The following is a 13955-nucleotide window of genomic DNA, read 5'->3' as shown; positions in this document are numbered from 1 at the left end:
CTTGCAGCACATTGGAACTGTATCAGACTGCTTTCTCCCAACAACAGCTAAGACAAGGCAGTAGCAAGGATAAAACCTAATCAAGTGCAATAATCATATCACCACTGAAGCTTGTCTTGGCTGCTAAGAGAAGGCACTTCCTGTGGGAATAGCTGTTAGTTCTGTGCCACATGCAAACACACCACTTGTAGCTGCGTTTTCCAAGGCCAGTCAAAGCCTTTTCACCTCCCGAGATGAAAGCCACTGTCCTAATCAGTCCCTTCCTCCAACACAGTGGAGAAGAGTACTTCTATGAGGTTACCAGTCTTATTACCAGAGCCAGTGTGGTGTAGTGGTTAAGAGCGGTAGACTTGTAATCTGGTGAACCGGGTTCATGTCCACGCTCCTCCACATGCAGCTGCTGGGTGACCTTGGGCTAGTCACACTTCTCTGAAGTCTCTCAGCCTCACTCACCTCACAGAGTGTTTGTTGTGGGGGAGGAAGGGAAAAGAGATTGTTAGCCACTTTGAGACTCCTTAGGTAAATGTAAAGGTACCCCTGCCCGTACGGGCCAGTCGTGTCCGACTCTGGGGTTGCGTGCTCATCTCGCTCTAGAGGCCGTGAGCCGGCGCCGTCCGAAGACACTTCCGGGTCACGTGGCCAGCGTGACGAAGCTGCAGCTGGCGAGCCAGCACCAGTGCAGCACACGGAAACGCCGTTTACCTTCCCGCTATAAAGCGGTCCCTATTTATCTACTTGCACTTAAGAGTGCTTTCGAACTGCTAGGTGGGCAGGAGCTGGGACCGAATGACTGGAGCTCACCCCGCCGCAGGGATTCGAACCTCCGACCATACGATCAGCAAGTCCTAGGCACTGAGGTTTTACCCACAGTGCCACCCGCGTCCCCCCTGGAACCAATATGGTGCCATGAATGTGTCTTGTCTTCCTAAATTTTGGAATGCTCATGACAGATAAAAGGAAATACAGTGGTACCTCAGGTTAAGAACTTAATTCGTTCTGGAAGTCCGTTCTTAACCTGAAACTGTTCTTAACCTGAAGCACCACTTTAGCTAATGGGGCCTCCCGCTGCCGCCGCCACACGATTTCTGTTCTCATCCTGAGGTAAAGTTCTTAACCCGAGGTACTGCTTCCGGGTTAGCGGAGTCTAACCTGAAGCGTCTGTAACCTGAAGCGTCTGTAATCCAAGGTACCACTGCACAGTCAAAATTGTGAAACTCATTCCCACAGGAGGCAGCGGCAGCCACAAACTCAAAATGGCTTTAAAAGAGGACTGGACCAATTCCTGACGATAAGGCTACCAAGTGGCTACTAACAACAATGGCTTTGCTCTGCCTCCACAGTTGGAAGGCAGTAATACTTCTAAATACCAGTTGCTAGAAATCCCAGGGTGAGGGTTCTTGTTCTCGGGTCAAACTTGCGAGAACAAGATGCTAGACTAGATCGGCCACTGACAGGTTCCAGCAGGCCCTTGGGTCTCCATCTGTTTTTGGACTACAACTCCCATCATCCCTAGCTAGCAGGATTAGTGGTCAGGGATGATGGGAACTGCAGTCCAAAAACAGCTGGAGACCCAAAGTTTGAGAAACCCTGTTCTATACTATAATAAAGGCGTGCTCCCCACAGTGCAATTTGCATGGGATTAAAAACCAATAAGCAATGCTGAAGCCCCCAGGTCTTCACAAGCTAGAATATAACCTAGAATAGAGAGATCCCTTTGTGTACTCGGAGGGTGTAATACTATAATGGCAACTGCTGGGAGAAAATGTTTTAAAAGGCCACAGTGTATTCATATAACCCTAGCACTAACTGCTCTAGGACCTCTGGACCGGAGCCTAAGGCTCTTGCTGCGGCCATCTAAAAATAAAGAAACAAAATATTTGTGGAAAACTACTATTTGACCCTTTAATAAACCACACTGGGCCATTAAAATGATGCCCCACCCATTCCCATTTCTCCTTATCTTGAAAGAGCACAGTAGGGGGGGAAACCTCCCTTATGCACCAAGAAACTCCCAGAAGCAACTGATTATAGCAGTTCATATTCCACCATGAGCACAGTCAAATTATAGTAGGCTATTATCAGCAGGAGCTACTGTCCTGTCAGCAGCTGCTGTTTGGAGACCCTCCAGAGTGGTATTCATTGATCACAGGACAGATTTACATAAGAAAAAGGCCTTATTATACATGTTCTCTTGATGAACAAGGTTTCCAGTAGTTCATCTCTCAGAGTAGATAATGGTAATGATATTCTGGAAGGCTTTGAACTGCTAAGATAAAACTGAGATGCCTTTGGTTTTGGGGTAACCCCTGCAAGGGGCTTACGTCTCAGTCTCCATCTGTCTTGTTTGACGCCAGCGCAGAACATCCAAGATATAGCAGCCAGTGAAATGGAAGAGGAAAAGACACCTCAGTACTCTTTAATTTCTCACTACCCTTCAGGAAATCTTTGAATCAGGTCCATTGCTTGTTGGCCCAAGAAAGCTATTATAGTATATGCCCATGTGGATCCGTGCAGATCGGTTGAATCGTATCTGCAGTAATGTGGAATTAGAAAAAGGATGTTACAATAAATAAAAACAGCTTCTGAACGCAAGTAAAAACTCTTCCTGACCATTGTTATTTGTCTGGTAGCTGGTGGTTGCAAGTCTGGTCAAAGACATGGTCCTCAATTAGGAGTCAAATAGTGTGAATACTAGTTAACCATATGCATCAGCTTAGTGGAAGCATTTTCTAGCAATTAGTTTCAAATACACAGGAACCCTGAACCAAGCTGGAAAGCAACAATTTCCCTTTATTCATAGAAATAGTTCCTAAAAAATCAGAAGACACTCGCAACCAACCAATAAATCTGTGTGATGTACAGAATGTGTCAGGGTTATTTCAGTCCCCATCTCCCCCCTTGAAGACTGTTACATACAAATCGCCAGTGCATTGATCTCTCTGCCCATAAACAGTGTAATAGTAGTGAGACAAAAATATTTTTTAAAAAATGTGGAGGGAACCAAATAAACAGCTTGACATTTTCAAAGTAATGCATATTATATTTTTAAAATGGATATACTTTGGATAAGTTTAAGAAACTTAAGAGAATATCTGTGTGATATTCAACCAAGTAAAGTGAGTGAGTCTACTCACAAGTATGAGTACAGTCAAGTATCACACATTTTGTTTGAAGGAGTGTCTCATTCCAGGTGGACTATAACAAGTTGAAATAAAATTGTTACAGGTTCAGGACATCCTTTAAAACAACCACCTTCAAAGAAGAGAATCTTCAGTAGGGCGTATTAACTGTTAATGTGAGAACAAGAGGTAGCTGGAGGTTACACGCAACTCTTCCACCAATCACTTGAACCTATCATGAAGTAATGCTTTGACAATCCTGTGCATTTCAATCCCTCTTCATAATGTACACTATCCAAACAGCACCGACTGATAATTCTGAAATGCAGAATTTGCACGGGATGTCATTATAAAGTTGCTCAAACCACCCATGTGTCAAGAATCCAATTGCTTTCCTGCAGATTCTTGATTTTGTGCCTAAAGATTTTATTTTAAAAAGGGTAAGGTCAAGGCACAGCTATGTAATGGACTCTAGGGTTCTGCAGAACAGCAGCATTCCTAGTACTCATTAAAAACTTGGGCAGATAATTGATTTCCCACAGCGCCACCATGAACCTTCAGTGGATTTTAACACTATGAATATTCGAGGCAGGTAATATGACAACCATCCAAGTAGGAAGATAACCCTTTACCCCATTTGATAAGAGAGATGTCACAAAACAATCAGTTTTACAGATTGAGAAACTGCCCACGATATATTCTTTTGCAACATGTTTTTTATTCAAAGATGTATCTTGACGGTTCCCACTGAAGAAGTCTAAAAAAAAACCAGCCAGCTGGGTTGGAAGAGTTTCTTTTGGCAGTGATTCTGGGAAAGATGACAAGTTCATGTTGCATGCATCTTTCCTTCTCCAATTCAGATACCCAGGATCTGAAATTCTTTGATCACCCAGTGCAGAGAGCAGGAGAAAACATGGCCAGCTAACCCTATTAGAACGATTAGCAGAACCCAAGTTGAAGTTCAAATTCCTCTCATATTCTTAATAGAACATTCCTGGAAAGAATATAGCAGAAGCATCACAAGGGGAGTAGATTGGCCAGTTTTGGATAGCACATACAGCAACTTGCTTTCAATTCTAAGCTGCCTTTCAAAAGTAGTTTGTGATACAGTACAGAGGTCCAATGTTAAAATAGAAAGCATAAAAAACCTCATTGGTGTGAACAAATTTTTGGATGAGCCTTTGGATAGCAGCCACTATTTTGTAATCTGGTGAACCGGATTCGCGTCCCCACTCCTCCACATGCAGCTGCTGGGTGACCTTGGGCTAGTCACACTTCTCTGAAGTCTCTCAGCCTCACTCACCTCACAGAGTGTTTGTTGTGCAGGAGGAAGGGAAAAGAGATTGTGAGGCGCTTTGAGACTCCTTAGGGTAGTGATAAAGTGGGATATAAAATCCAAACTCCTCTTCTTCTACAAAAGCGTGTAGAACAGAATGTTGATATATCCCATTCTACTAGAATTACTTCAGAATTAGGTACATCTAGCCATAGATGAGATCTATGTTCTATTGTTTTGACATTTACGGGATGAAGAATATATGTGAATAGGCTACAAGCGTCACACTTTTAAAAGGCAATTTTCATTACTATAGACATTTCCCTTACATGAACTACATTCATGGATCATCTTAAACATGTCTGTTTCAAGTCTCATTGAGTTCAACGGGGCATATTACCAGGTATGTGGGTACAGAATTGAAGCCTCAAATTCATTACAGCATCAGTTCAATAGGTAAAACCTAAAGCTATTTGCCATTGCGAACTGTAAAAATGGCTCACAGGTCAAAATACTTCTGTGAAGTTTGTGTAGCAAAACTGGCTCAGGTTAGTATCAAAGTTTATCAGCAATAATGTGATACACTGAATAAGGTAAGACAGCTCAACTCCACCCTAGGCACCCAGAGTTCTCCCTTTACCCAGGCCATTGAAGCAGAAATCTTGTTAGTGCTGCTGAACAATTCGCTTACTGTTAAAATGCCAAAATGACAAAAAACCAGTAAACATTTAAAACTACATTGGCATCCTGCTGTATATCAGAAATACTGTTAGGCAGGTCTAAGGTCTACAGATCAAGGCATGCTCAATGTCATCTCATACAGAAACGCTGGATCAGAAACTGTTCTGGTTCCTTTTTTTTCTAGAAAAGCCAAGATCAAGAGTCTAAAAGATTATGCCAGAACTCTTTTTCAGTTACCTACCTTGGGCAGTAGTAAGATTGTTGTGTGGGACATTAAACTTTCTACAACCAAACCCTATCACAGAGACTCCCATTCTCTCCAAATGTTTTTTTTCCTTCTCTCCAAATGTTTTAATAAAAACACATTACTTTTATTATATATGAACAACTGAACTGTTTTATTCAATCATTTGTTGTACTTTACAGCTGAAATTCTGGAAACTCAAAGACGACATCTTTGCCTGTGAGTTTCTTGTAGACACCAGAAAATGTTTCTACCTGCAAAGGGAAGGAACAGAAGTCATAAAAGTGGTAAACAGAAAACTCTAGTTTCCTACAGACACAATAGTTCTTGTACAAATATACACAGCGAGTTTCAAAACGGTGCTGTACATGGCTTTACTTCTTAGAAAATGCTTATTCTTTGAATTTCTATCCCATTCTTCCTCCCAAAGGAGCTCACGAAGCCATACAAAAGAAATAGCACTGCCATATGGAATTTTGGAGGCGAAGTCCCTCTGCCATACTGTACTGCGAAATGGAACTGTGTCACTCCACTTGTATAGAAGCACAGCATTTTAAACTTCAGACGAAATTATGAGAAAATCTGAACAATGCCTGTGTTGATAAATAAGTGGACCAGTATCACTCTGCCATTTGAATTCCATCGTTCATCGTAAATGGCTCCATCTTGTGATGCCAGGTGCACACACCAACATTATCTTTTCTAATAACAATCAGGTAGTACAGATGTGCCAGCATGCTGGTTGTTAAAACTGCAAATTCTCATGCGGTAGTGCAGTGTACTACAGAGTCAGCAAGGACAGCGCTGAACACCCAAGGAAAGCTGCAAATTTCCCCAAGTTTTTGCTTCCTGTTTGTAGATGCTGGTGGAGGAAAACCTGGCTCTTTCGAGCACCCCAAGGGGATGGGCTGTCAAACAGCTTGAACACAGATTAATCACAGCAGCCAGAATAGCAGTAATCTTTGCCAGTTTCAATTCTGCTTGGGTCCAAACCCCTGCAATGCAGGAATCCTGCCCACAAGCCATCCCTGGGTGGGCTCAAACTCACCAAACTTCTGGTTAGACCCACTGTGCCACAGATGCCCTTTCTTACCTTGTGTTCAACATTGTTCTGTTGCGCTTTGTCTAAGTGAACCTTTATGAGCCGGCTGCCATCCAATTTTACGCGGATTCTCTTGCCCACAATTTCACTGGGAAAAACCAGATCTTCAAGAATGGCATCGTGCACCGCAGTGAGTGTGCGGCTAAACAAAAATATGATGTACAATTAAAATGCTTTTACGAATGTCAACTTTCCCTTCATCTACACCACAGAGAACCATTAGAGAAGCAGAAAGACTGGATACTTCTGTGGACTGGATACTAACACAGCAGGTAGCATGTAAACATCCACAGAATGAATTCTTCTACCCTCGCCCAATCCTAGGGGTACAGCAGACAGATCTGGTGACTAAACCTTATGAAATGCCAGTAATAAGGTAGTAAACAAAATCTAGCAGCATTTAAGTTTTAGTTACAGTGGTACCTCGGGTTAAGTACTTAATTCATTCCGGATGTCCGTACTTAACCTGAAACTGTTCTTAACCTGAAGAATCACTTTAGCTAATGGGGCCTCCTGCTGCCACTGCGCCGCCGGAGCACGATTTCTGTTCTCATCCTGAAGCAAAGTTCTTAACCCGAGGTACTATTTCTGGGTTAGCGGAGTCTGTAACCTGAAACGTATGTAACCTGAAGCATATGTAACCCGAGGTATCACTGTATTAAATAAATAAATATGGAGCTACTTTATACTGAGGCTAACCACTGCCCCACCTAGTCCAGTAGGCTGGGAATTTCTACACACAAAACATGTCATCTACCACTGAGCTATGGGTCTACCCAAGATTAATGCCTGGCAAGAATCAGAGACCCACAATAGTCTTCTCCCTTGAGTCTTCAAGCTTTAAAATATGCACCCATGCCAAACGGAAGGGAATGGATGAATGCATGATTATTACACATATAATATAAATTTGAGATTACCTCCTAGGACGCTTTTGCTTGTTTTTTGTGCGGCTTTTTCTTGTTGGCTTCGGCAAAATTCTTCTCTGTTAAAAGACAACAGCATGACATATATCAGCACATTTCTCTCGTGTTTAGGAATGGAATTAACAAACCAGATTTAAGATGAAAAGTATTAGAGCCAACCAGATACCCATGGGAAGCTCACAAGCAGGACTTAAACACAATGGTGCTCTCCCCATCCACTGGTATTCAGAGGAATGCTGCCTCCAACAGTGATAGGAACAAATTCATGGAGGACAATTCTAAAAACATACGACTATGACTCTTGTGATCCTAGTTCCTGTGTGATGCTATGCTGCATATACAGAGCTGGAAGTAGGAATCAGTTCAGGACTTGTGCCTAAGTATGTACAAGGCTGCATGCAGTGTTCTTATTCAATTTAGCACACCTTTCACAGACAAATAATTGTTCTACCTCCATTAACACTTCCCCACCAACCCAGCATTTTGTAGAAAGTTATGACAAGCTGCCACCTACCTGAGCAATGAACACCACATGCTTTCCACTGAATTTTTTCTCCAACTCACGAACTAGCCGCACTTGAATCTTCTGAAAAGATTTCAGCTGAGGGACTGGCACGAATATGATGATTGCTTTCCTACCGCCACCCACTTCAATTTCCTAAGCAAGAACAGAACTGGGAATGAACATGGTTTAAGTTTTGAAATATCATCCAGAGTTTGCAGGATTACTTCCAGTCATGAAACACGGATCTTCTTTAGACCATTGGTCTATCTAGCTCAGTTATGATCTGCTCTTCGCTAGCGGTGGGTCACAGCAGAAGTGCTTGCAGCTTGGTTGTTCGGCTGGAGATACCACAGACTGAACCTTGGAGTTTCTGCATGCAAGGCATGGGCTCTACCACTACATTATGTCCCCTCTTGGCTAAACTACCAAAGGTGGGTATGAGGATGAAATGGTGAGGAAAACCATGTAAACCACACCTTGAGATCCTTAGAAGATAAAGATGGTATATTAAACAAACAAACAAACAAATAAATAAATATAAAAGGATCAATAATGAAATCTTTATTTTTTTGGAAAAACTCTTAGGCTCTTAAGGCAACAACCTAAGAAGCACTTCTAAGTATCACCATTTTGCAGTAGACCTAAGGCCAGACCAATAGAAACAAGCACCACTAAGTTTTATGGAAGAACCACATTTATCAAGTTCCATATTAAATGTATTAGTATCTTATTTAATGATATATATATATTTAAAGAAATTAACTAGGAAAGCACACCTGAAAACCTCCAAGTGCTTGTCCAATAAACTACAGTGGTACCTTGGGTTACAAACACCTCGGGTGTTGTACAAACTCCAACAAAAAGTTAGACCAGCATCCACTTGGCCTATTAGCCGCCAACAGTGGCAAATACTAGATAATTCAGAGGAAGCCACAGGATACATAAGTATCAAACCCGGTGTAGCCTATTCCAGAATCCTTTAAGGCAGCCTTTACCACAACCCTACACATCTTTACTTTTATACAAGTAAGTAGATATAGGATGGAAGTCCAATTTACCTGTTTAACAAAAAGATAATTGTTCAGCTCCAGATATAATCTCCAGTGATTCTCAAAACTGGAACACAACCGATGATTGTGTGCATTTTTAGTATATATCACCAAAGGAAAAATAACTGTGTAATGTGATATATCCAATGGAAGGAAAATCAACACAGCTCACTGAACTCATGTGGGCCTGGCCATGACTTCATGAAATAGCCATTATTCCAGATTCCTCATCTGAAAGAAAGCTTATAATAGCTTATGCAGCACATGACCAGGCCTCTAAGGTATTTTAAAATTCCTAACTTTTGAATGGCATGTTGACTTTCCATATCTGTTTTCTGTGAGCAGCACAGCTTCCCTAATTTCTGCAAACACAACTACTACAGTGCACATAACAACATTCCTGGTTTCCATGAAATGAATGAATGAATGCAGCTCATCCTGAACACATCCAATTAGTTTGATCACTTGTGTCCTGCATGGTTTGTCTTCACAGCAACTGTAAAAGCTGGGAAGTTATAGGAATATACAGGATGCCTCCCTCAACAGCCTTTTCAGTCTGGGGGGGGGGGGGAAGCTTCATGTCCAACATTGTGGAATAGGACTATACATCATTGCCCCTTACGGGGCTAAGCTCCCATACGCCACCTGGGCAGAGCCATGTGAGAGCCACCTCAATGGATGCCCATGTTGGACTCTGAGACAACAAGTTACACATCTGTCCGCTAAAGACATTTCCAGGCGGAAAAACGCTGTAGAACTTAACACACACTGAAATTATCACTTTAAATACCAACATGGTAGCTTAGATACACCAAGCATCCTATAAAATGAGCCTGCGCCATTGAGAAACACCGTTTTTTAAGCTACCTTTGCTGCTGTGATGTTCAATTCTCTCAGCTGAGCCTTTAAGTCAGAATTCATCTCCAACTCCAGGAGAGCCTTGAGGGAGGAAAGTTAAAAGGAAAGTTAACAAATATATGCAACAAACCAATTCTAAAATAACTGTAGTTGTTCTTGGCTGTAAAAAACGTTTTGAGGGGGAAATCACTGAATACCTATGTTCCTTTGACTTCTGTCAAATTCATATTCAACAAGTTGATGTAGCAGGATTTGCAACAACTACCTCAGTTACATATCAAATACATATAGTTCAAATGTTCCCATAAACATTGGTCAACAGTAGAGGAGTTTGCAAACAAACAGCTTACAAAGATACTCTGGTTGCAGCTGCTGAATGTTAATTAGCACAACATCTATACTAAAATATAGGGCTATGACATCATATTGGAGCCTCAAGATTCCAACCCTCACATGTTCTGTACACAATACAGCCTATATTACCAGCTGAAAGGAGCACTTACCTGGGAGATGCCAGACTCAAATTCATCTGGCTTTTCGCCATTGGGCTTCACAATCTTTGCGCTGGAACTGAACATGGCCTTTCTGCATTTCAAAGGAAACAATCAATATCTCAATGCACTGTTTTAAAGAATGATTTCCACCTATCACAATGACATCAAATTAGGGAAAGCCTTGATGGTGGAAGAAGCCAATTCTAAAGGCTGGCTCAGTCATCTTATTTAAGGATAAAGCAGTGATAGATTTAGTCTTAGTACACATTAAAAAAATGTTGTATGCACGCTTAGTTGAAGTAGCACAAAGAGGAGTGCAGTGGTTAAAAGTATTTACTATGAGTAAAACAACACTCTTGTTTAAGTTTAGCCAGGATCTTAATGGAGGTCTGTGGGGAGGACATAATCTCTGAACTGCAGCCCCCACATCTACAATATGGGGGCATTAACACCAGTGTATCTTACAAGGCCTTTTTCTCAATAACTATATGAAGCACTCAAATAAAATGCAAGATTAATACGATGCGGAACAGTCCACACACAGAAGGCGAGCAGCAGCATGCATTTTCCAGCTACCACAGAATTCTGGCAAAGAGACTCTAGAGAAGCGCATGAGAACCCCAGTCTTAAGCATCTTATTAAAGCTTTATCAAAGGGCCACAATCATAGAACCATGGAACTGGAGTGTTGGAATGGACCTGGTTGGGTCCTCTAGTCCAACCCCCTGCAATGTGGGAATCTTGACTAAAGCATCCATGACACATGGCCATCCAACATCTGCTAGAAAACCTCCAAGGAAGGAGAGTCCTTTCTGAGAGTCTGTTCCATTGCCAAACAGCTCTTACCACCAGAAAGTTCTTCCTGATGTAAGCATGCTATCCGGAATTGCTAAGTGGCAAGGCAGAGCTACCATCTGAAACAGGTTTTGGGAACTTGCAGCCCAGCAGCTTCCAGACACCTAGGCCAATGCTGGGAGCCATAGTCCATTAACACCTAGGGGGACACAGGCTCCTCATCTTAAATAGGATTCATGCAGGACCACGTCTGAACAACTTCCACAGATACACACAAACACACCAGGCAAAAGTCTCCCTCCCCTGCAGCATGGGGGAGATATGACAACTGTGGGGCAAAAGCTTCCTGCTTTGCATCCCTCTCTTACTCGAGCAGGGCATACTGGGAGCTTACGGGCCATGTGCTGCTACCCTTGGAGGTTGAGGAAGGGGGGGGGGCGAAAGGGAGGTAGAACTGGCCTCCGCGCCCCTCCCCCGGGAAAGCTAAAGCACGGAAGACAGTCCTGCCTAGTGCTTAAAGCTACTGATAAGACTTCACAGCGCGTCCCAAGCAGCGTGCTCCGTGCAACGCTCTGCGAAAGCCAGGCGCACATGGAAGGCCCGTGGACACTCCAGCAGCCAAGAGAAAGAGAATTGGGGGTCATTTCCACCGTCCCCTGCCCCATCCCCGAAATGGGTCTCCTTCGCCGTCCCAGGAAGCCATCGGGCATTAAGGGGCGGCGAATCGGACGCATCTCTGGACACTTAGGCCAGGCGCGAGGGCTTCCATCGCCCCGGAGTAATATCACCGGAGCCCCCGCGGGAAAAAGCCCCCACGCAACCCAGCAGGCCCCGGCTGGCCGTGCCTACCTCTCTCAGCGCCGGCCTAAGGAAGAGGAAGAGTTCTCGCGAGAGCACCACAGATTCTCTGCCGGGAAGAGCCGCAACGCCGCCCACTTCTCGTCCCGGGGAGCTTGGGATTGAAATGGTACTTCCGCCCTTCTGAAGCTTTCCGGCGGGTGGGAACTCCTGGCAGAGGATAAAGCGCTGCTTTCACCAAACGGCAATACTGTGTGCTGTATTGAAGAGCACTTTTGGGGAACCGGGAGTATGTGGCTGTGTCGGCTGTAAACCTTCCATGCCTTTCCTTCTTCCAAGTTGCAACTCCACCAAGGGAACAAATACGCACGCACTAATGGGCGTTTTAAAAAGAAAGCGCTCCAATGTTGTCTAGACGGAAGTTGCCTGCGTGAGCCTATAGGTGAAACTCGGAAAATTAGAATATCGTGGAAAAGTTCATTTATTTCAATAATTCAACTTAAAAGGTTAAACTAATATATGAGATAAGCATGAAGTGCTCCAAAATGACATGGCTCCCAAAATCTCTTTTCTGATGAGAGCAGCTTTTGCATCTCATTTGGAAACCAAGGACCCAGAATCTGGAGGAAGAATGGGGAGGCACACAATGCCAGGTGCTTGAAGTCCAGTGTGAAGTTTTCTCAGTCTGTGTTGATTTGAGGAGCCATGCCATCAGCTGGTGTTGGTCCACTGTGCTTGATTAAGTCCAGGGTCAACGCAGCTGTCTACCAGGAGATTTTGGAGCACTTCCACAGACTAGCTTTATGGGGATGTTGACTTCATTTTCCAGCAGGACTTTGGCACCTGCCCACACTGCCAAAAGTACCAAAACCTGGTTCAATGCCCACGGGGTTACTGTGCTTGATTGGCCAGCAAACTCTCCTGACCTGAACCCCATAGAGAATCCATGGGGCATTGCCAAGAGAATGAGAGACATGAGACCAAGCAATGCAGAAGAGCAGAAGGCTGCTATTGAAGCTTCCTGGTCTTCCATAACACCTCAGCAGTGCCACAGGCTGATAGCATCCATGCCATGCCGCATTGAGGCAGTAATTGATGCAAAAGGGGCCCAAACCAAATACTGAGTACATATGCATGCTTCTACTTCTCAGAGGTCCAATATTGCTCTATTTGCAGTCCTTGTTTTGTTGATTTCATTTAATATTCTAATTTTCTGATACAGTGGTACCTCGCAAGACGAAAAACGCGCAAGACGAAAGAGTTTTCCGTTTTTTGAGTCGTTCCGCAAGACGAATTTCCCTATGGGCTTGCTTCGCAAGACGAAACGTCTTGCGAGTTCTTGCGAGTTTGTTTCCTTTTTCTTAAAGCCGCTAAGCCGCTAATAGCCGTGCTTCGCAAGACGAAAAAACCGCAAGGCGAAGAGACTCGCGGAACGGATTAATTTCGTCTTGCGAGGCACCACTGTATTGTTAATTTGGGGTTTTCATCAACTGTATGCCATGATCATCATCATCATCATCATCAATTTTATTTATATCCCGCCCTCCCCAGCCGAAGCCGGGCTCAGGGCGGCTAACAACAATAAAACAGTACAAAAGTACAGCACAAACAACACTCTAAAATCATTCATTATAAAATTAATTCAAATCAAGCCACTGGCAACCATTGGGCCAGAGCTCCGCGAAGATTGCCGAGGGAGGGAGTCAGGCTGTGCCCTGGCCAAAGGCCTGGTGGAACAGCTCTGTCTTGCAGGCCCTGCGGAAAGATGTCAAGTCCCGCCGGGCCCTAGTCTCTTGTGACATAGTGTTCCACCAAATATTTATCACAAATAAAGGCTTGACATATCCCACTTTGCACGTCATGAGTCTTATCTCATATATTGATTTCACCTTTTAAGTTGAATTATTGAAATAAATGAACTTTGCCACAATATTCTAATTTTCTGAGTTTCACCTGTATACCTGTAAGAATACGGTTTTGTTTTGTTTTTTGCTCAGTAAGAGGTAGAATTTATCAATCTGTTTCAAAACATCACTTTAGGTGCATTGCAAATATAATTTATGATCCGTGGTAGTGTACAAGCAAAAATAGAGGTGCATAGGGTGTTCG

The 13955-nt window shown here is 43.4% G+C and overlaps 1 protein-coding gene across 1 annotated transcript; it reads right to left on the bottom strand.

Moving 5' to 3' along the window:
• Positions 1–5445: 5445 nt before the first annotated feature.
• Positions 5446–11972, bottom strand: RPS7 (ribosomal protein S7). Its single transcript, XM_081189261.1, has 7 exons — positions 11898–11972; positions 10264–10345; positions 9770–9841; positions 7863–8006; positions 7343–7407; positions 6414–6564; positions 5446–5574 (listed from the first exon to the last, which is right to left on the bottom strand). Exons 2-7 carry the CDS (start codon positions 10336–10338, stop codon positions 5497–5499), a joined length of 585 nt encoding a protein of 194 aa, XP_081045387.1. The 5' UTR covers positions 10339–10345; positions 11898–11972; the 3' UTR covers positions 5446–5496.
• Positions 11973–13955: the final 1983 nt, after the last annotated feature.

This window comes from Podarcis bocagei (assembly GCF_964188305.1).
Source record: "Podarcis bocagei genome assembly, chromosome: 3".
NCBI classification, from domain to species: Eukaryota; Metazoa; Chordata; class Lepidosauria; order Squamata; family Lacertidae; genus Podarcis; species Podarcis bocagei.
Note: the sequence above shows the minus strand (reverse complement) of the source record. Positions and strands in the feature narration are given on the sequence as shown.